Source organism: Lepidochelys kempii, chromosome 5 (genome assembly GCF_965140265.1).
Source record: "Lepidochelys kempii isolate rLepKem1 chromosome 5, rLepKem1.hap2, whole genome shotgun sequence".
Lineage (NCBI taxonomy): Eukaryota > Metazoa > Chordata > Testudines > Cheloniidae > Lepidochelys > Lepidochelys kempii.
The window spans coordinates 122,414,549-122,435,271 of record NC_133260.1 but is presented as its reverse complement, the minus strand read 5'-3'; the positions used below and the strand labels follow the sequence as shown (position 1 = coordinate 122,435,271).

Sequence of the window (20,723 nt, the reverse complement as noted above, 5' to 3'; positions counted from 1 at the left end):
ACCTCTCGCTGGGGGTTGTATTCTCCGAGAACAGAGAGTCTGAGCTTTCAGTGAAATACTTTTAACTATCATATCCACAATGTAACTGGACTGGGTGTCTGTGTTTTCTTCATCTCCCTCTCAAGCCTATTTCCTGTTACCTCTGCACTTCTTAAGGCTACATACAGCATCCACTATGCCATACTGGGGTGAGAGCCGTCTGTAACTGACTACTTTGGACTGCTTTTTCCATGCTTCATGTTTCTCTGTTGGCTGGGGTAGGAAAATATCCCCGGTGCGCAAAACCTAGCAGTTTTGCTTTGCTTGGAGTTTATGGGAACATTTCCTTCCATTCCAATTCATGTGGAACTGCATGTTCACACAAGTTTCACTTGGAGTTTTGGGTAAAGTTTCTGAGCAAAACTCCTCAAAACCCACCAAGTTTCACATCAAAGCCACAGGATTTCATAATTTTGATGCGAACCCTTTGGACAAGCTTGCTTACTTAAAGTCTGTCCTTTTGGTTTCATGCAGCCGGAATGCTGCCTGTGGTCCCCAAGAATCACAGTTTGAAACAATTACAGTAAAATTGCTTGATTCAGATGCTGCCAATCCTGCCACTGATTGGGGAATTCCAGTAATTGGTGAAGTGTGTTCCAATGTGATCACTATTTGCCAGAAACATTGTACAGGTACACAACTAAATGCTTCATATTTCCCTCCAGCAATGCGCTATGCTTTCGTCTCTGAGCATTCCAATCCAGAAAGGAGAAGATACCATTATTAGGAACTGTGCGAGGGAGTTATTTATGCCAGGTAATTCATAGATACTAAGGCCAGAAGGGACCATTGTGATCATCTAGGCTGACCTCCTGAATAACACAGGCCATTCAACTTCCCAAAAATAATTCCTAGAGCAGATCTTTTAGAAAAACATGAAATCATGGTTTAAAAATGATCAGTGATGGAGAATCCATCAAGATCCTTGGTAAATTGTTCCAATGGTTAATTACTCTCAGCATTAAGAATTTACACATTATTTCCACTCTAAATTTGTCTAGTTTCAGTTTCTAGCCATTAGATCGTGTTATACCTTTTTCTGTTAGATTGAAGAGCCCATTATTAAATATTTGTTCCCCATGTAGATACTTATAGACTGTAATCAAGTCACCCCATAATCTTCTCTTTGTTAAACTAAATACAGGTGAGTCACATCATATACGCATTTAACTCATGCGAAGTCAACTATACGCGCTCAGCAAAAAAAAAGAAAAATAACAAGATACCTGTAAATAGTGCGGGCGATTCCGCCCACCATTCCACTCAATGAGCATATGCCCCAGAGTGAGCATGAGATGGGAGATGTGAATCTGCTGTTCCCTAGTCGGTCTCAGTTTTCGCGTGCCTCTCATAGTGTGAGCATCTCGCCGTGCTGAGTGTGATTCTAGTGTTTAAAGTGATCTGTTCCAATGCTGGAGGAAAAACTGGCTGTGTTGGACTTACTGAGAGATGGTATGTCGGTCTCCAACGTGGCATGTAAATATGGCCGCAACGTATCTAGCATCCGTGCCATCAAGATTCAAGAGAGAGAAATTCGTCAAGCCATGGCATTAAGTGCTCCAATAACTGCTAAGATGATGAGTCAGGTGTGTGATAAGACTTTAGGGAAGACTGAAAAGGCATTAAACTTATGGCTGGAAGACATGAACCGTAAACATGTGCCTATCGATGGCAACTCGTTGTGAGAAAAGGCTCTTAGCCTCTACACGCTGTTCAAACCTCCCGCCGAAGAGGGACAGCCTTCTGATGAGAAGGAATTCAAAGCCAGCCAAGGTTGGCTTAACAGTTTTAGGAACCGCTTCAACCTCAAAAATGTGCAGCCTACTGGTGAAGCTGCATCTGTCAATGAAGAGGCAGCAAAAGCCCCGAATAATTAAAGAAAATCATAGAAGAAAAGGGCTACCTTCCGGAACAAGTTTTTAATGCTGACGAGACTGGGCTCTTCTGGAAGAAAATGCCCAACCGCACTTACACTTCGAAATCAGAAAGACAAGCCCCTGGCTTCAAAGCAGCTAAAGACCGTGTGACTGTGTTGTTTTGTGGCAATGCAGCTGGGCATTTAATAAAGCCGGGCTTGCTCTACAGGGCTGAAAATCCCCGTGCCCTAAAAGGCAAGAACAAAAATCTCCTGCCTGTGTTCTGGCAATCAAATAAAAAGGCTTGGGTGACGGCAGCATTATTTCTGGATTGGTTCCACAAGTGTTTCATTCTGGAGGTCAAGTGGTACCTCGAAGAGAAAGGACTGGACTTTAAAGTGTTGCTGATTGTAGACAGTGCTCCTGGCCACCCGACAGCACTCTGGTTTGCACATAACGACGTTGAAGTCATCTTTCTTCCCCCCAATACCACCCCCAACCGCTCGACCAAGGCGTGATTCACTGTTTCAAGGCCACTTACACAAGGCTTACATTTTCACCGATACGTAGCACTATGGATGCTGATCCCAATCTTAATGTGATGGAGTGTATACTGTACTTTATGGGTGATTTCTGGGATTTTCAAGGGTAATTTTGACTAGACACGATTTTTGCTTTATGCGCTGACTTTAGAACCTAATCCCCGCGTAAGATGCGACTCCACTGTAGATTGAGCTCCTTGAGTTTATCGCTATAAAGCAGGTTTTCTAATCCTTTAATCTTTCTCCTGGCTCTTCTCTGGACCCTCTCCACTTTTTCAGTATCCTTCTTGAATTGTGGACTCCAGAACTGGACACAGTATTCCAGCAGCAGTCTCACCAGTACCACATATTGGGGTAAAATAACCTCTCTACCCTTACTCAAGATTCCCCTACTTATGCATCCCAGGATCACATTAGCTATTTTGGCCACATTATCACGCTGGGCGCTCACATTCAACTAATTATCCACTACAACCCCAAAATGTTTCTGTCACTATTTTCTAGGACAGAATTCTCCATCCTGTAAGTATGGCCTACATTCTTTTTCATATGTGTATACATTTACATTTAGCTGTATTAAAGCACATTTTTTTGCTTGCGCACAGTTTACCAACAAATCAAGATTGCTCTGAATCAATGACCTGTCCTCTTCATTATTTACCACTCCCCCAATTTTTGTGTCATCTCTAAACTTTATCAGTGATGATTTTATGTTTTCTTCCAGGTCATTGATACAGATGTTAAAGAGCAAAGGGCCAAGCACTGATCTCTTTAGAACCCCACTGGAAACACACCAACTTGATGATGATTCACCATTTTCAATTACATTTTGAGACCCATCAGTTAGCCCATTTTTAATCCATGTAATATGTGCTGTTTTAATTTTATATTGTTTTGGGTTTTTTTAAAATCAAAATGTCACATGGTACTAAATCAAATCCTTATAGAAGCCTAAGTATATTACATTATTATCTTTATCAACTAAACTTGTACTCCCATCAAAAAAGATATTCGCGTTAACTCTATTGTCTGAAATAATAATATAGTATTTACTTGTTATAGAATAAAAATTAGACACCGATTTAAATAAAATTGTCTGGGATAAACCTGTTTAAAGCATGTGTTTTATTTTCTTGTTACCAAGAACCTTAGTAAATTAGTGTCTGTTAAAATAAGAGGCCCACTTGAAAAAGATATTTTATATTCAAGGAAACATAATGTAGAACACTCTCTTACAGGCTCTAATTCAGGAAAGCATCTAAGTGAGTGCTGAACTTACTTCAGTGAAGCCAAGATTTCACCTAATATCTTCAGTACATGGCCAATCCTGAGAAGACTTTATACTGAACATATTGCTCACTAAATGTGACTAGCAGCAGGTGCAGAACACAGCAGTGAGTCCGGTGCTTTATAATAACATTTGTAGTATGTGGACATGTGATTGAATAACTTATTATAACCAGAGTTGCAGTCTGTGCATTGCTGATGTATTCCAGCCATTAGAGAGTTTCATTTTACTTCACTGTTATGCATTTTGTTAGAACTGGGGTCCACCATACTGACTACAATTACTACTACAGAATATTGCGTTTATAAAATATACATCAGTGAAAATGGTTAAATATCATTCACTTGTGATCAAATTTATTATAAATGTTTTACTATTAACCACATCACTGAAGTACATTATATGACAAGGCAATGTACTATAGTGGTGGATTTTTGTTGTGCAAACCTGCTCACCACTAGGAACTGGATCAATATCACAAAACTCATTTCACATGAGCCACTGAATAGTTATGCTATGGTAACAGCTATCATTGACTGTGAGCAATCTGGGCTGGATTTGAACTAGTGACTGAAAGGTGACAGTCTCCTATATCCAATTACCAATCCCCCTGAGCCATACAATCTTAAAAAGAAAAATATTTTTAATTTGAGATACCTCACCCAATAGTCCATAGTGAAAGACCAGGTGAAGGAGATACGCACTGAGGCTGACTGCAAACCGGGCAGGTGGAAACATGACTAATAATCTGATTTAATTCCACAGATGCCCACTAGTTAGTAAGTAGTTCAAGTATTTTAGTGCCTACTCTATTGTTGCCTGAGGGGGAAATACTCTAAGTGCTTTGCTTTCTTAACAAAAAAAAAAGACATTTTTTAATCTATGTTTTATTATGTTTTTGTCATATCCATTATAAGGCATGACACAACCAGCCAATGAAAATACCTTGGTGATTTATATCATATATTTTATTAAGTGCTTTCTTTGCAATGGGTAAAAAAATAGGTCAATTAAGTGTTAGGAAGTAGGTATTTCAGATTAGCCCATGGTGCTTCAGAACAACAGGATTCAAACTCCCACACAAATCAAATCAAATCAGAACAGGAAAAACCCATTTGACAAGAACAGGGGGAATTATCCTTATTATTAGAATATTGTTGCCATTAACAGAGGCAGCTCCAATCATTTTAATCTACTATCTTAAATAGACAAACAGGCTCTTTTAGCAAAAAAAACTTAAGACCGAACGGGATCTGATGAGTCCCTTGCTCTGTAAAGCCACAATGTTATTTCCCCACTGCTCAAAATTGCCAGAAGTGGCCGTGAAGAATGTTGTTCTTTTTGTAACCCCTGAGCCATGCACTTTCCTGTTGTATGCAAAAAGAGAAGAAAAAAAAATCTCCAGTGGATATCACTTTATATAAAGGGCCTTTTTTTTTTTCCTTCTCAAAAGTGCATGCACACATTTTCTGTGCACACCCATTTGCTGACACAAATGGGTATTTGCATGCCACAGTTCAGGTAGTTGCAAAATTACTCAGTGCAGATTTTATATGGGCAACATTTAAGGTGCATGAAATTAAAATGTGTACATATAGGAGCCTGCACTATGTAAGTTCATATTTGTGGCATGTAATTATCACAGAAATTAGAAATGGAAAAGACGACTTAGTCCATCTCTTTGCCAATATGGGATTGTTCTGTATGTATTATATGTCTTCTAGTTAGGGTGACCAGGTGTCCAGTTTTTGACCAGAACACCCGGTCGAAAAGGGACCCTGGCAGCTCTGGTCAGCACCGCCAACTGGGCCATTAAAAGTCCTCTCGGCAGTGCTGTGGAGCTAAGGCAGGCTAGTCCCTACCTGTCCTGGCTCCACACTGCACCACAGAAGTGGCCAGCAGGTCCGGCTTCTAGGCGGGGGGCCATGGGGCTCTGCGCACAGCCCCCACAGTCCTGAGCACCGGCTCCGCACTCCCATTGGCCAGGAACTGTGGCCAAAGGGAGTTGCGGGGGCGGTGCCTGCAGACGAGAGCAGCATGCAGAACCACCTACCATGCCTCCGCTTAGGAGCCAGACCTGCTGGCCTTTCCAGAGTGCAGCGCAGAGCTAGGACAGGCAGGAAGCCTGCCTTAGCTCCCCCGCAGCGCCACTGACTGGGAGCCACCAGAGGTAAGCCAGCACACCAACCCTGAGCCCCCCCCAACCCGAAGCCTCCTCCTGCACCCTAAACTCCTCTTCCCTGGCTCCACCCAGAGCCTGCACCCCTGGACGGAGCCCTCACCCCCCCTGCACCCCTACCCCATCCCAGAGCTCCCTCCCACACCCTGAACTCCTCTGCTCCACCCCCCAGCCTGGTGCCCCCTTCTGCACCCCGAGCCCCTCATCCCCACCCCAGAACCCTCACCCCCTCCCACACCCAAACCACCTGCCTCAACCTGCAGCCCCCTCCCACACCCGGAACTCTTCATCCCCAGAGCCTGCACACCCAGACGGAGCCCTCACCCCCTCCTGCACCCCAACCCCTGCCCCAGCCCAGAGCCCCCTCCCACATCCTGAACCCCTCTGACCCAGCCTGCAGCCCCCTCCTGTACCCCAAGCCCCTCATCCCTGACCCCACCCCAGAGCCTGCACCCCCAGCTGGAGCCCTCACCCCCTCCAGCATCCCAACTCCCTGTCCCAGCCCAGAGCCCCTTCCCATACCCTGAACCCCTCATTTCTGGCCCCACCCCAGGGCCAGCACCCCCAGTTAGAGCCCTCACCCCCTCACCCCCTCACGCACCCCAACCCTCTGCCCCAGCGCAGTGAAAGTGAGTGACGGTGGGGGAGAGCGATCCACTGAGGGAGGGGGAATGTAGTAATGGGGGGGCAGGGCCCAGGGAAGGGGCAAGACAGTGAGCGTGGCCTCAGGGAAGGAGCGGGGCTAGGGTGTTCGGTTTTTTGCAATTAGAAAGTTGGCCAACCCTATTTCTAGTGCTTTGAGCAACTGCTTCAAAAGTACCAAAGAGTGGGGTTTTCACCACCTCTCTTGGAAGACTGTCCCACAGCCTGACAAATCTCATTGTCAGGAAAGTCTCCAGTCAGCTACTCAGTTTTCTGGAAATTCCCACTCCCCTAATTACCTCCCTTTATTCCTTTAGTTTACACTAAAACTCTTTTACATTGTGCTGGCAAAATAATGGAGCCATATGGTGGGTGTAAGTTATATTTACACTCACTTTGAGGCTCCTTTACATTGCCAGACCAGTGTACATAGGAATCAGATCCTCTTTCTTTCATTGTGTCATATGTTATAGGTAATGCAGGTATGTATATGCTCTACAACTGCTCAGAAAATGGGTTTTTTACTGTGGAAAATCTTTACTTTTCAGTGAAAAATCAGAAACCGAAATATTTCACCCATAAATGTAACTATTACAATTTGGATATCCCACTGCTGTACATCATGGGAGTTTTAGTTTGGGTGCACATGCTCCAGATCTCATTGTAGGCTGGACTCCCTGATTGGACTATATCTCCCATGATGCACCTTACTTTCCATTGTGAAGGGAGACACTTGCATCATGGGAATCCCAGGCCATGGTACATCTTGAGAGATACAGTCTAGCTGGGGTGCCCAGATCATAGAGGGGAATGGGGATGGAAGGAAAATGAACTACAATTCTTATGAAGCACCACAGCAATAAAATGAAGTATTTCGATGGGTGTTTGATGTTTTTGATTAAAAAATCAAATTTTCTGCAGAAAGTAGGCACTTTTCAAGAAATTTTAGTAAAAACCTAGTTTTTCATTAAAAAAAATTAGAAAAATTTTGACCGGCCCTAATATACTTAAGTTTGTGTGTGTGTGTAGGAATACAATTCACTAAATATGTAGAGGAGATAACTATGTAACAAATTACAAAGTCACTTATATAGTGTTCATAATTGTTTGACCACCTTATCTGCCCTCTATTCATTAATCCAGCTCTCTCGGGGTTTGTTTTAACATCTGAAACCCCTGAGTGGTTCCAAGCAGCTTTCTTTTTTTTTAATCAACCTGTTACAAAAATGTTTTCTCCTCCACCCTATAAACATGGACATTTTCCTCAAAATTACCCCTGTTGAAGGTCCAGGATGGGCAAGATTCAGTCCCAGGCGAGTGGCATCTTTTGTCTACATATCTGCACGGCTAGAAATGAGAGGTGTGAACCACTGGAAAGAGGAGAATTCCCAGGATCTCAGTGGGACACCCAGAACTGGTGTCCATCATTGCAAAGCCCCAAGATACAAAGTTGTGACTTTTTTTGGTATATGAAAACTACTTGAGGTCACTTTTCGAAGTTTTTAGTGGCTTTCTTTAACGTTTGCGAAGTTGGGCTCATGGTAACTAAAAACATAGGGCTTCACAGGTGGAGGGATGTGAAAACCAGACCCAGTAAAAATGTGTGGGCATTTGTGTCTTTCTGCATCCATCTCCTCTCAATTTCCCCATTGCCCAATGTATTTGCGAAGAGGGGACTGCTCTGAAGCAACCCAGGTGGAAGGAGGGGCAGAAGAAAGGGCCAAGAGCCTGCTTCAGTTGATGGTGTGAGGGAAAGCTGGAAGAGGCTATCAGTGGCTGCCTCGCAACAGCAAGGGATTGAGAAGAGGAGGCCGGTAGTCCCTTGCTGTAGGGGGAAGGAAGGATCCATTACCTGCTGAAGTGGATGTTGTATCTATAGACCTGCTAAAGCACCAGGGTCTGGGTTTTTTGATTTTGAAAAGCACTCACAGCCCCTAACGTTTGGACTAATTCTGCTGTCATGGAACCCTTTTAAGGGAGAGAAAGTGGTTCAGTCAACTCAGTCCTAGGCTTTCTCTGCTAAGATTGCCAAGAAGGGTGCCAATTAGTGCTTAAAGTACATATTTTTCATTTGTGTTTTAAATGCTTCAGCATTGAAGCCGGCTGGTGGGTTAATATAGTGCTTTGAAGAGAAGCTGTTCCCATTGAACTCAGGTGGAGTCTTATCGCGGACTCCAATGGGAGAAGGATGTAGTCTGTAATCTTAGTATTCTCCCTCTTTTATCAGTTATGCAAGCACACGCTTTCTTTACAGTGTTATTGTCATTCTTTGCACCAAGCAAGCGTTAATGTTGACCTTGTAGAATATAGGTAAATACACACACGGGTATCTGTGTCCCTCTAATTCCATTGTTAGCTAGTATGCCTGGGTTTCTCCCCCCTCCAGGACTGTGTACTCACTTGCTGTTCCCATGGCTGAATGTTAGTGAGGAGAATTTCTCCTGCTCGGTGAACAGGTCCTTAGCTGACATGTTGCCAGGATGCTGCTGTCTGCATACCCACAGCCAGAGAAGCAGGTGAAATGTCTGTGCGGATGGCATTGGTGACATCTGTACAGATGTGCTTGGCTGCTTAACTTCTCTTTTAAGAATCCGCAGTCCTTAAGGCACCCATCGCTCTGACGTGCTCTCTCTTTATTTTCCCAAGGCAAAAAGGAAAAGGCAGACAGAAATAGAAGGCAAGAGACAACAGCTTGAGGACCAGATACTTCAACTACAGCATTTCAAGGTAAGGGACTGATGCCAGAAGTGATGGATTGACTAAATCTGTTCATTATTAGACATGCAGATCACACGTCTGGCAGCTGGGAAGAACCTGCTCCGACATGCAGCAGCTTTCACTGCCGGAGCCTCCCTCTCTTTCAGCTAATCATGTCCTGCCTGTTCCTCATCCTGTGTCTTTCTCCGACACCGGACATTGTTACTGAAATGGCGCAGGTAGCAGAGAGACAGAAGGGTGTGCATGTGTATTCGTATTAAATGCTGTTATTTATTCATACAACACGATACGATGCCAGATATGGGTGTGCACTGCATGGATTAAAAGCACTCTTGCTGCCTGCATAGCTGGCTTAGATATTTATAGTGTCGGTCACTCTAGCATTGAAGCATTAGCTTTTGAGTCTTTGTGTGTGCGCGCGTGTGTGTGTGTGTAAAGGTTTAATTGCCATGTGAAATTATAAAGCAGACATAGGCTTTATAAACGGTAAAAATGCTTTATAAATGCTAAAACGGCATTGTAAATCTTATACGAACATCTCTGCAGAAGGGGTGTGGATCTAATTTTTACATATACTATATATATTAAAATATGGCCTGTTTTTTTCCCAATGCACTGAGCAATCGCAGTTCCCATTGAAGCCCATGAGAGCTGCAGCCCAGTTGAAAATCAGCCCAATAATTTTTATTTTTGCTGCAAGTAGAATAGATTGCCTTTATACTTGTATACACATAAGAAAGGGGGGGAAAGACACACACACACACTGATGCTTTTGTATCCAATGAAGGAAAGAAAACTCTGTATTTGGGGCCAAATCTTGCTGGACTAACTCAGCCAAGGGATCCTGTGGAATTCAATGGGATTAGTCATCTGAATAAAACAGGCGGGATTAGACTTTTGATCTGTCCTTCCATCAAGCATGCTCAAGTTTATTTTAAAATGACTAGACTATACTGTGTGTGTGCATTATATGTAAAACACATGCATGATATATACGAGGGAGTGTAACACACACACACACACAGTATATGGAGTACAGTGTGTGTGTAATACATTCTGTACACGCACATGCTCAAAGAGCAGACTTCAAGTTGTGCTACAGACAGGATTCTTTTCATATATCTCTAAGTCTCCATCATAATTTTCTGTAAACTGTGCTGTGGGTTTTGACATAATGAATTTAAGTCCAAGTAATTGATTGCAGCCTAGGCAAAGGCTCCATCACTGTCACCACAAACCTAGTGGTGACACACGTTATCTCCTGCATTATCAGAAGATAACATGATTGCATTCCTATGGGGCAACATGATCTGCCATTTTGTTCAGGCTGCCATTAGATCCCAGAGAGAGAATTACTTCTGGCTACCTCGACGCGACAGGGTATGCAGGATCACACTCTGGCTGGGAAGATAACATGCATCTCTGTTGCTTTCTTATTGCAAGCTGGGTATCTTCTTTGCCATCTTAACTGATTCCAAGCAAACCAATTCAGGCTTCCCATGAAATCCTATCAATTAGTGTTTTTGAAAAGCTGGTTTCAGATAACCTCATTTTTTTCCGCTGTCTTTTTGTTATGTGTATGTAGTTAGGTATAAGAATATCATCATCCTTAGAGGAAGTAACACTGTATAAAGTAATGTTATTGGTTCAGATACTCCGCCGATGTAAAGTGGTGTTGCTATATTGACATCAGTGATGCCATGCTGATTTATACCAGCTGAAGATCTGGACCATTGCACATATTCCCCAAATGATGCCTGGGATAATTACATGTTGTGACCGGGTCGGGCAGGATGGCTACAGGAGAGTAATAGAAGGCAGATATATAAGTCCCAGGCTAAGTAGGGCCCTTTTCCCTGGGTAAGGTAACAGGGAAGGTTCCAGAACAATCAGAAACCTTCTGGAGACAATTAAGACAGACAGGCTGATTAGAACACCTGCAGCCAATCAAGAAGCTGCTAGAATCAATTAAGGGAGGCTAATCAGGGCACCCGGGTTTTAAAAAGGAGCTCACTTCAGTTTGTGGTGTGCGTGTGAGGAGCTGGGAGCAAGAGGCACGAGGAGCTGAGAGTGAGAAGGCGGACTGTTGGAGGACTGAGGAGTACAAGCATTATCAGACACCAGGAGGAAGGTCCTATGGTGAGGATAAAGAAGATGTTGGGAGGAGGCCAGGGGGAAGTAGCCCAGGGAGTTGTAGCTGTCACACAGCTGTTCCAGGAGGCACTCTACACAGCTGCATTCCACAGGGCCCTGGGCTGGTAACCGGAGTAGAGGGCGGGCCCGGGTTCCCTCCAAATCCTCCCAACTCCTGGTCAGACACAGGAGGAGTCGACCTGGACTGTGAATTCAGAAAAACGGCCAAGCTGAGGGCTGCCGTGAAGCTCCAAGGCGAGCAAATCCTCCAATAAGCGCAAGACCCACCAAGGTAGCGCAGGAACTTTGTCACAATATGTTGTTCCCTTTATTATTTGACTCATTGATAGAGCAAGACTAATAACTGTAACAGTCAAAGGAAAGTCAGGGAGATCAGAATTAAGACAATATATGTTTACATGAAATATCTTTGCATTTGGTAGTGAGGAAATGTACATGTGTTGAGACTGTGGACCCGATCCATCCCTGCACAGTGCTGAGCCCGGCACAAGGACCAAGGGAGAGAACAATATGATTCCCTTATATAGTACTGGTGCAGCAAGCAGCATAGGTTACAGCTGCCCTGTGGGCTGTCCTAACTTGTGATCTGATTGAAACAGTCTCTATGGTCATTGTTCTGCAAACAATAGGTGAGATTAGGGTGACTAGACAGCAAGTATGAAAAATCGGGACAGGGGGTGGGAGGTAATAGGAGCCTATATAAGAAAAAGACCCAAAAATCGGGACTGTCCCTATAAAATCAGGACATCTGGTCACCCTAGGTGAGATGTAGGAATACCACAACCACATCCACTCCTGGCCCCAGCATGCCTTCTAAACTGGGGCCTCTTGCAGGAGATGATGGAGAACCAGCTCTTCTGGTTCTATGCCACATACCTCTATGCCTGATATTCCACAGACGGTTCTTACCACTGCTAGGCCCTTTCTAGAAGGATTGCGAAGAAGCCATGGGACTCTAAAAACCAATACTTTAGGGGTAGGTCAAGTCAGAGCTTATTCCCGTGTAGGAAAACCCTAGAGGGTAGGGAGGATCCGAGTGCACTTGATTAGCCTGTTTTCTGGGTGTTTTGACCCTGGATGAACACCGGAGGATTTCTGGTGACTGCTTTTTTTACGCTCTCCAGACAAATCAGGACTTGGTTGCTCCTGAAGCAAAGCACAGCCAGATAAAATGCTGCTTTGGCAGCAGAGGTTCATCCTGGATCGTGGATCCTGTTGGTGGGGTGATACCGCACTTTTGCTGGCTTCAGTGGGAGCAGAGAAAGCCAGGAGACTCTTGAGTGTCCCCTTCATTTAGTGTGGTGGTCAATTATATAGAACTGCAGGCAGCCAACCAAAATGTTATCGGGCCTGCCTGACCCATGTCAAGGATTGGAAGGGGGAAAAATCTAATTGTCTCTTAGTCTTCAAGATTCAATGCCATGGTACCATCCTATCCTCGTTTAAACGCCCAGAGCCAGACCTTCACTTGGTGGAGATTAGTGTGACTCCATTGGAATCCACGGAGCTAGGCTAGCTTATACCAGCTACGAATCTAGTCCCCAAACTGTGGCACGTGGGTAGGTAAGTACGGTAGCCTCTCAGTTTCAGAGGCTCCAGACAGGCATTTGGTTTAGTCATAAATGAAATGGGCTTCGACCCATTCTATAGAGGATGTTTGTCCATGCCGCAAAAGTACTGCAGGCTGCTTTAAGCAAACCTTCAGAAGTGCCTCGGGATCAGTGCAGAGCAAAAGGACTTTGTTAAAATTAGCAAACTTTGCTGTGAAAAAGCCTTCGACTATGATATCTGGGTTACCCCTACGACTGTAATAGCTGCGTTGATCCTGTAAACCCAAAAGCTGGGATGTTTATCCCAGAATTTTAGCCTCCATCATAATGGTACTTGTTTGGTTCATTTTTGTGAGATATTGTTATAATATTTTATTACATATCCTGTATAAAATGATATGTTTGATTACCTAATCAGGCTTGGAATACTACAAGTATCTGGATAAACGCATACAATTAATCACACTGAAAAAAATATATAAAAGTGGTAACTCTCCACAAGCATTCCTTGCAGTTCTCAGGTGGTTGAGAGCAATTAGTCCTTGGCTAAATGCCTCACACTATGCTCAGTTCATTCACTTTTTCCCTTGTTCTATACACTGCTCAGGCTGAGGGCCCGGATGTGAGAGCTGACTATGATTTGAGGCAGTATATTATGCAGTCTCACAAGGGTTAGATAGTAAGTGCATGCCAGCATGGTGCCTTTCACTACATATTTTACAAACTCTTCTCACTATTAGCTAAATATTATCCCTGTTTTGTAGATGAGGAAACTGAGGCACAAATATAGCCTATGACTTGTCCATAGAATGTCTGCGCAGAGCAGGAGACAACTGATGGATCTCCAGACTCCTAGAGTGAGATCCTCTGCTCTGGCCCCTTTACACCAGGTAACAGTGACAGCCAGAGTGGAGTAAAAAGGGGCTTTAAAAGTCGCAGCTCTGGCTGGGAGAGAGGCACCGAAGGAGATGGCCATAATGTGGAATCTCCATCACTGGAGATTTTTAAGAGCAGCTTAAACAAACACCTGTCAGGAATGGTCTAGATAATTCTTAGTCCTGCCATGAACACAGAGGACTGGACTCTATTACCTCGTGAGGTGCCTTCCAGTCCTGTGATTCTATAAGTCACACTGGGGTGCCTCTTCAGGCCCCAAAGCAGCTCAGGATTGGGAATGCATAAAGGTGGCTTAAAGTCCCCTCCCCTGGGCAGCAAGTTCTGTGCTGCTCCTTTTAGATGCACAGCACAAAATATCACCCTCAAGCTTACCCCTTCGCCGCAGGACAATCCTTCCTCTTTTGCATACTGCAGGATGTCTCATTATACCTTCAACTTCATGCTTCACAATTCACCAGATGCATGCTTAATATAATATCATAAGTAGGAGTGGCTAAACCTGGTGGGATTTGAAGCTTTACGAGACCCTTAAACTAGAGTTTGAGTTCAAAAAGACGATCAAAACAAATCTGACTTTGTTAACCTTATTCAGGTACATTAACTATTGAATGTTTTGACACCAGGTAATGGTTTTGTTTGTTTGTGTGGGTATATCCTGTAGGCAGCAGCTGCATCTAAGAAGAAGTTATTTTGGTCAGTCTTTAGTAGAATGAGTCTTCTATTTATGGATGATATCCACAACTTCTAATAGGATCTGTCTTACAACTAGTAGAGCGTTTCTTCCAAGATCTAACTGCTGCTATATTCAGCTAAACGGAATGTATAAAACCACTTACAATAATGTAATTTGGTGACTGCCAATAAGTTTATAGTAACCAACACTGTAATATTGAACTGAATGAAAAATGCCTTCGCTATACTTCCATTAGTTGTTGCAATACATGAATTTATCACACAATTCTTGAACCTGAAGGCTATCAATATTATGGCCCTTTTGGGGTTAATATGTATTTTTTTAATAACTTACAGTGCGTGAACACTTAAACTACGTAATTATAGCTTTTATTTGGATAGATTAGGTGTTGTTTTATTATATATAGGTACATGGATTGAGCTAAAGCTTCTTTAGCTAAAAAGAAATTTTCAGTGTTATTACATGATCACGCCGCCGTCCTCAGCTTATTCCCCCCATATAAAAACAGCTGTCAAACCACCACAAACATCAGCTTATCTAGGCAAGCGTTTGGAAATATGAAGCTAACTTTTGTAAATGAATAATTAGGAATTCCGACTTAGGCTAGAAAATTAAATTCTTTAAATTAAACCTTAATTCAGCAAAAAAAAAAAAGCCACTACAACTGTTTGTCAATGATTCCATACTCTCGTTAGCTTGACCACTCGCCCGCTGTTCCAAAGCTAAGCACCTATGGTCTGCACTGCAATATAAATAGAGTGAAGTCATTTTTCATACATGTAATGAGCCAAATCCTGTTTAGTTACACAGGGGGAAGTGAGGCACAGAGAGATTAAGTGATTTGCCCGGGGTAACGCGGGATGTCTTTGGCAGAGCAGGGAATTGAACGTTGGTCCCCAGGCTAGTGCCCTAGCCTCTGGACCATCCTCTGTATGGAGTTGTAGAAGTGTAACTCAGAACTTGGCCTTGTAGTAAAATATTAGTACAGAGTGTGCAATGTACTGTACATGATTTTATATAGAGGATGGGGATCAATTGTTCTCCATGGCCATTGAAGGTGGGACAAGAAGTAATTGGCTTAATCTGAGGCCTGGGGGATTTAGTTATTTAGAAAGATTTTCTTAATATCAGGATAATTAAGCTCTGGAATAGGCTTCCAAGGAAGGCTGTGGAATCTCCATCACTGAAGGTTTTTAAGAAGAAGTTAGACAAATACCTATTAGGGATGGTCTAGGACTGGGTTTACTTGGTCCTGCCTCAGTGCAGGGGCCTGGACTTGATGACCTCTCCAGGTCCCTTCCAGCCCTACATTTCTGTGGTTCTATATATGAGTGTAATTACAATGCACTCTCCAAAACAGCATACAACTATACAACATTATAGTCTGAGTTACTTTAGATTGTAATCTCTTGGGTGTGGAGAATGTCCATTTATTGTCTATATGTGCGGTGGCTGACACAGTCGTGCACAACCTGGTGGAGTGCTCTAGAATAGTTATCCAGTGATGCCTGCGCAGGTTTGAAAGGAAGGGAAGTAAATTTGTGAATGATGAGGGCACCTGTGGGCCAAACTCTGTTCTTTTTGCACCCTGAGTGCCCACGTGGCCATCGGTGGGAATCGGCACAGAATTGGACCCTCTCTCGTCAATTAGGGATGATGTAGGGATTTTTGCTTGATCAACTTCAGGAGGAGGAAAGGAAGAGCAGCCAGCATTAGTCCGCCTTGCCCTCCGCCTGCTGAGCTATACACACTCACCTGAAGCATGTAGCCTGCTTCTCTATTTCCTGGCTGGCATGAAGTGAGACAACGAGCAGAAAGGGCACGAATCAATCACGATTCATTGCTAGGTTAACCTATTGAAAGAGGTTTTTCTGAATTATATTTTATTCTTCAATCAGACTCTAGTATAATCTGCATATTAATAGAACAGCCACGAGCTTTTTATCTGCCCTTTGAATGTTCTAAGGTGATTTTTGTACCCACCAGTTCAACATGAACATGTTAAATTCCGGAATATATAACTAATATAAGCTCTTACTATGTTGGCTCTATTGAGCTTTCAAAAGCACTATCTGATTACAGCAGCACTCATGCATGGTACAGTCAAGGACCAGAGGTATTTAAAATAGAGAGTATTTTTACAGATCACCTTTCCTAGGTACTGCACTGCTGGATTCCCCATACCAGATAGCTGTTTGAGATTCCGGTTTCTTGACTTGTCAGGAAGAAAGAACTTCATTCCCGATGTGACAATGCCTATTGTGGGGGGAAAGACACCACATAATTCCAGTCATTTATCTATCTGTTCAGATCATGGAAGTAAACTGAAGACCAGATCTTGCGCCTATTAACTGAAATGGGAATAGTAGCAGGCGCAAGGCGTGTATGCTGGTTTAGAAGCATCAAGAAGTGCGTTTCTTTATTTGGGGAGATCAGAGAGAGTTTTTTTGTAACCTGATGCAAGTTTAGGGAATTCCATTAACACCACCGGCTTTCTAGATCTCAGATACTGAGTACAATTATGGATGCAAGTTGGATGCTATTGGCCAGATATTGGGTTGCCAACTTTGTACTAGGACAAAACCAAACACCCTTGCCCTGCTCTCTGCCCCGCCCCTCCTGAGGGCCCATCCCCCATTCAATCCATCTCCCTTTCCCTCTGTTGCTCGCTCTCCCCACCCTCACTTGCTTGCTCATTTTCACCGGGCTGGCTCAGGGGGTTGAGGTGTGGGAGGGGGTGAGGGCTCCGGCTGGGGGTGTGGGTTCTGGGGTGGGGCCAGAAATGGGGAGTTCAGAGTGTGGGAGGGGGTTCCAGGTTGAGTCAGTGGTTTGGGATGCGAGAAGGGGTGAGGGCTCCGGCTGGGGATGTGGGCTCTGGGGTGGGGACAGGGATGAGGAGTTTGGGGTGCAGGAGGGGGCTCCTGGCTGGGGGGTGGAGCCGAGGGGTTCAGAGTATGGGAGGAGGCTCTGGGCTGAGGCGGGGGTTGGGGTGTGGGAGGGGGTACAGGCTATGAGCTGGGGATGTGGAATCCGGGGTGGGGCCAGAAATGAGGAGTTCGGGGTGTGGGAGGGAGCTGCGAGCTGGGGGTAAGAGCTCTGGGGTGGGGCCAAGGATGAGGGGTTCGGAGTATGGGAGAGGACTCCGGGCTGGGGCAGGGGGTTTGGGTGCAGGGGGTGAGAACTCTGGCTGGGTGTGTAGGCTCTGGCGTGGGGCCAGGGATGAGGGATTTGGGGTACAGGAGGGGGCTCCGGGCTGGGGCAGGGGGGTGTGAGGGCTCTTTCTGGGGGTGCAGACTCTGGGGTGGGGTTGGGGATGAGGGGTTTGGGGTGTAGAGAGGGGTATTAGGGCTGGGGCAGGGGGTTGGAGCATGGGAGGAGATCAGGGGTGCAGGCTCCAGGCAGCACTTACCTCAGGCATCTCCTAGAAGCAGCAGCATGTCCCCACTCCAGCTCCTACGTGGAGGCATGGCCAGGTGGCTCTGCACGCTTCCCCATCCACAGGCACTGCCCCCACAGCTCCCATTGGCTGCAGTTCCCGGCCAATGGGAGCTGCAGAGCTGGGGCTTGGGGCGGGGCAGCGTGCAGAGCCCCCTGGCTGCTTCTACATGTAGAAGTCAGACGGGGGACATGTTACTGCTTCCAGGAGCCATGTGGAGTCACGGCAGGCAGGGAGCCCCGCTGCACCGCCGACCAGACTTTTAATGGCCCGGTCAGCAGTGCTGACCGGAGCTGCCACGGTTTTTTTTCAACCGGGCGTTCCGGTTGAAAACCAGACTCCTGGCAACCCTAGCCAGATCCTCAGCTAGTGTATATCAGCAGCGTGCCATTGAAACCAACATGTGAGATCAACCCAAAGTGTGGCTGCAACAGTTCCCTCTCATTTTGCCTCTCATCGCCTCCCCCACATCACTCCTCAAGACTTGCCAAGCTAGGTGGTGATGCTTCCTTGTGCCCCTAGCATGCCCTGTATGCTGAGAGACATAGGCAGCTGTGAAAATATTCAGAGGGGCTAAGCAGGGATGCAGCCGTGGGTGGGCCTGAGTGGGCCACAGCCCTCCCAGTCAGCACCCAGGCCCACCCAAATCTGAGCACCAGGCACAGGGCTTAGAGTAAAGATTAAGACAGGTCATTAGTAAAGCTGCTACTGCCTCAGACCACCGTGCTTGGCTCCGCGTCCCCATCAACACAGGTGCCGGCTCCAGTCCATGACACTCACCTCTAGTTACTGCCTTCCCATTGGCCGATTGTTTGTTTGGGAGCTGAGAGCCACTGAGGTTCTGGCCGGCTTCCAGTTTGGGGGTGGGGACAGGGCTCACCTCTGCCAGTGGGGAGGGAGTAACCAGAGTTGGGTGGGATGGCGTCAGAGCCTGTATCAATGGGGAAGGGAGCAGAACCTGGGACTGGGAGCCCGTGAACCAGGTCACAATGTCACTCATTGACCCAGCTCCCTCTCCGTCACTCATGCAGGACAGGGCTCAGCTCCATGCCATGTGGTCCTGCTTTCTGCCTTCCCATTGGCTCCCAGCTCCCACAGCCCATCGGATTGTGGCCAGCCCTCACCCCTCCAGCCATTGGCAAGTCAGAACTCAGCTCTGTTAGTGGGGAGGCAATAACCAGAGCTGCGGATAGTGGGTGTAACGGCGGAGTCCTTTCCCCACTGACATCATGGAGGGGCAGCTGGGCCAAATTTGAGTAGTGTTGTGACCTGGCACATGGACTCCTGCTCCCAGTCCTGGGTTCTGCCCCATGTGGCAGAGTCTGTGTCCAAGGGGGTGCAGAGTAGAGGCTGAGATTGGGAGCAGGAGAACTCCATGCACCAGATTGCAAAATCCCCGCACTATAGCCTCACTTTAAGCACTATGCCTGGTGCTAATTTGTCGGGCAGTGGCCCACCCCTAGCTAAGCTGCTGAGGCAGAGAGAGATTGGGGGGAGAGGGCTGAGCCCCGTCTAGACCTGGCCACCTGCCACCTATGCTGCAAGCTCCTGCAGGAGGTGACATGCAGCAGTTATCCTAGCACTGTACCGGGGGGCCCTCCACACCCTTGATGTCAGTGGAGTTCTGCTAATTTAAATCAGTTTAGAACCTGGCCCAGTGTTTCAAAACTGCCCTGGAGGTGTGAAATCTTAGGATTTGTCTACACAGGGTGTGATGGGGCAAGGCCAGATGGCTATAGAAAAGTAGTGGGAGATGGATATATTAGCTCCAGGCTAAACAAATCCCTGGTACCAGGGATAAGTTAAATTGCAGCTGCTCCAGGTCAATTAAGACACCTGGGGCCAATTAAGAACTTTCCAGAAGGCAGGGAGAATGCTAGGTTGATTGGGACACCTGAAGCCAATCAGGGACAGGCTGAAACTAGTTAAAAGCCTCCCAGTTAGTCAGGTGAGGGTGCATGTCAGGAGCTGTGGGAGGAAGTTGTGCTGTTGGAGAGACTGAGCAGTATGCACCATACCAGGCACAAGGAAGGAGGCCCTGAGGTAAGGGTGAAGTGGAGCTTGAGGAAGTGGGGGCTGCTGTGGAGAAGTAGCCCAGGGAATTGTACGTGTCATGTTTCTAAAAGGTCAGCTACCATAGCTGATATTATTAGGGTCCCTGGGCTGGAGTAGAGGGCGGGCCCGGACTCCCTCCTTTCCTCCTCCCCCCCTCCCCCCGCCGATTAATCACTGAGACTGGGAGACAACAGAGACTGTGCAAGGGAGGATAGCTTCTCCTCACCTCCCTCACAGGCTTATGATGAAAATGGCTCAGTAGACTGTGACCCTTGTCTCTAGAGAGAGAAGGGTTATGTGGAGGGTCACAGTGAGCCTCTGAGACTAGCGAAATCCACCAGGAAACACGGAACCTAGGGAGACAAGGACAGAGCTTTGTCACTAGGGAAATTGACCACAATAACTATTTTGCTGTAGCGATGCCAGAATAACACCCTGTGTGGACAGTATTCTGAAACAGAAATGACTGTATTCTTGAATAATATCACTTTTATGCTGGAATAGAATATCTGCCGGGGGCATTCTAAGAGCTAAATTATACCAGAATAGCTATTCCAGACTAACTATGTTGATCAGTTTCCCCTGTGTAGACAAGCCCTTAGTACCTGACCTCATACATTCTCTGACAGACTATCAGGTCTTGCCTACACAAGGAAATTGACTGGCATAACTA

The 20,723-nt window shown here is 45.7% G+C and overlaps 1 protein-coding gene across 11 annotated transcripts in view; it reads left to right on the top strand.

Moving 5' to 3' along the window:
- PALM2AKAP2 (PALM2 and AKAP2 fusion) overlaps positions 1 to 20,723 on the top strand; it is a 503,398-nt gene that overhangs the window by 178,926 nt on the left and 303,749 nt on the right. For 10 of the 11 annotated variants that reach the window (XM_073345681.1, XM_073345680.1, XM_073345678.1 and 7 more), the window contains one exon: positions 9,193 to 9,273. In XM_073345681.1, the coding sequence (XP_073201782.1) occupies positions 9,193 to 9,273 (81 nt within the window). Of the gene's footprint in view, positions 1 to 8,999; positions 9,063 to 9,192; positions 9,274 to 20,723 lie in introns of those variants that run through there. The other variant, XM_073345675.1, reaches the window with a different exon arrangement.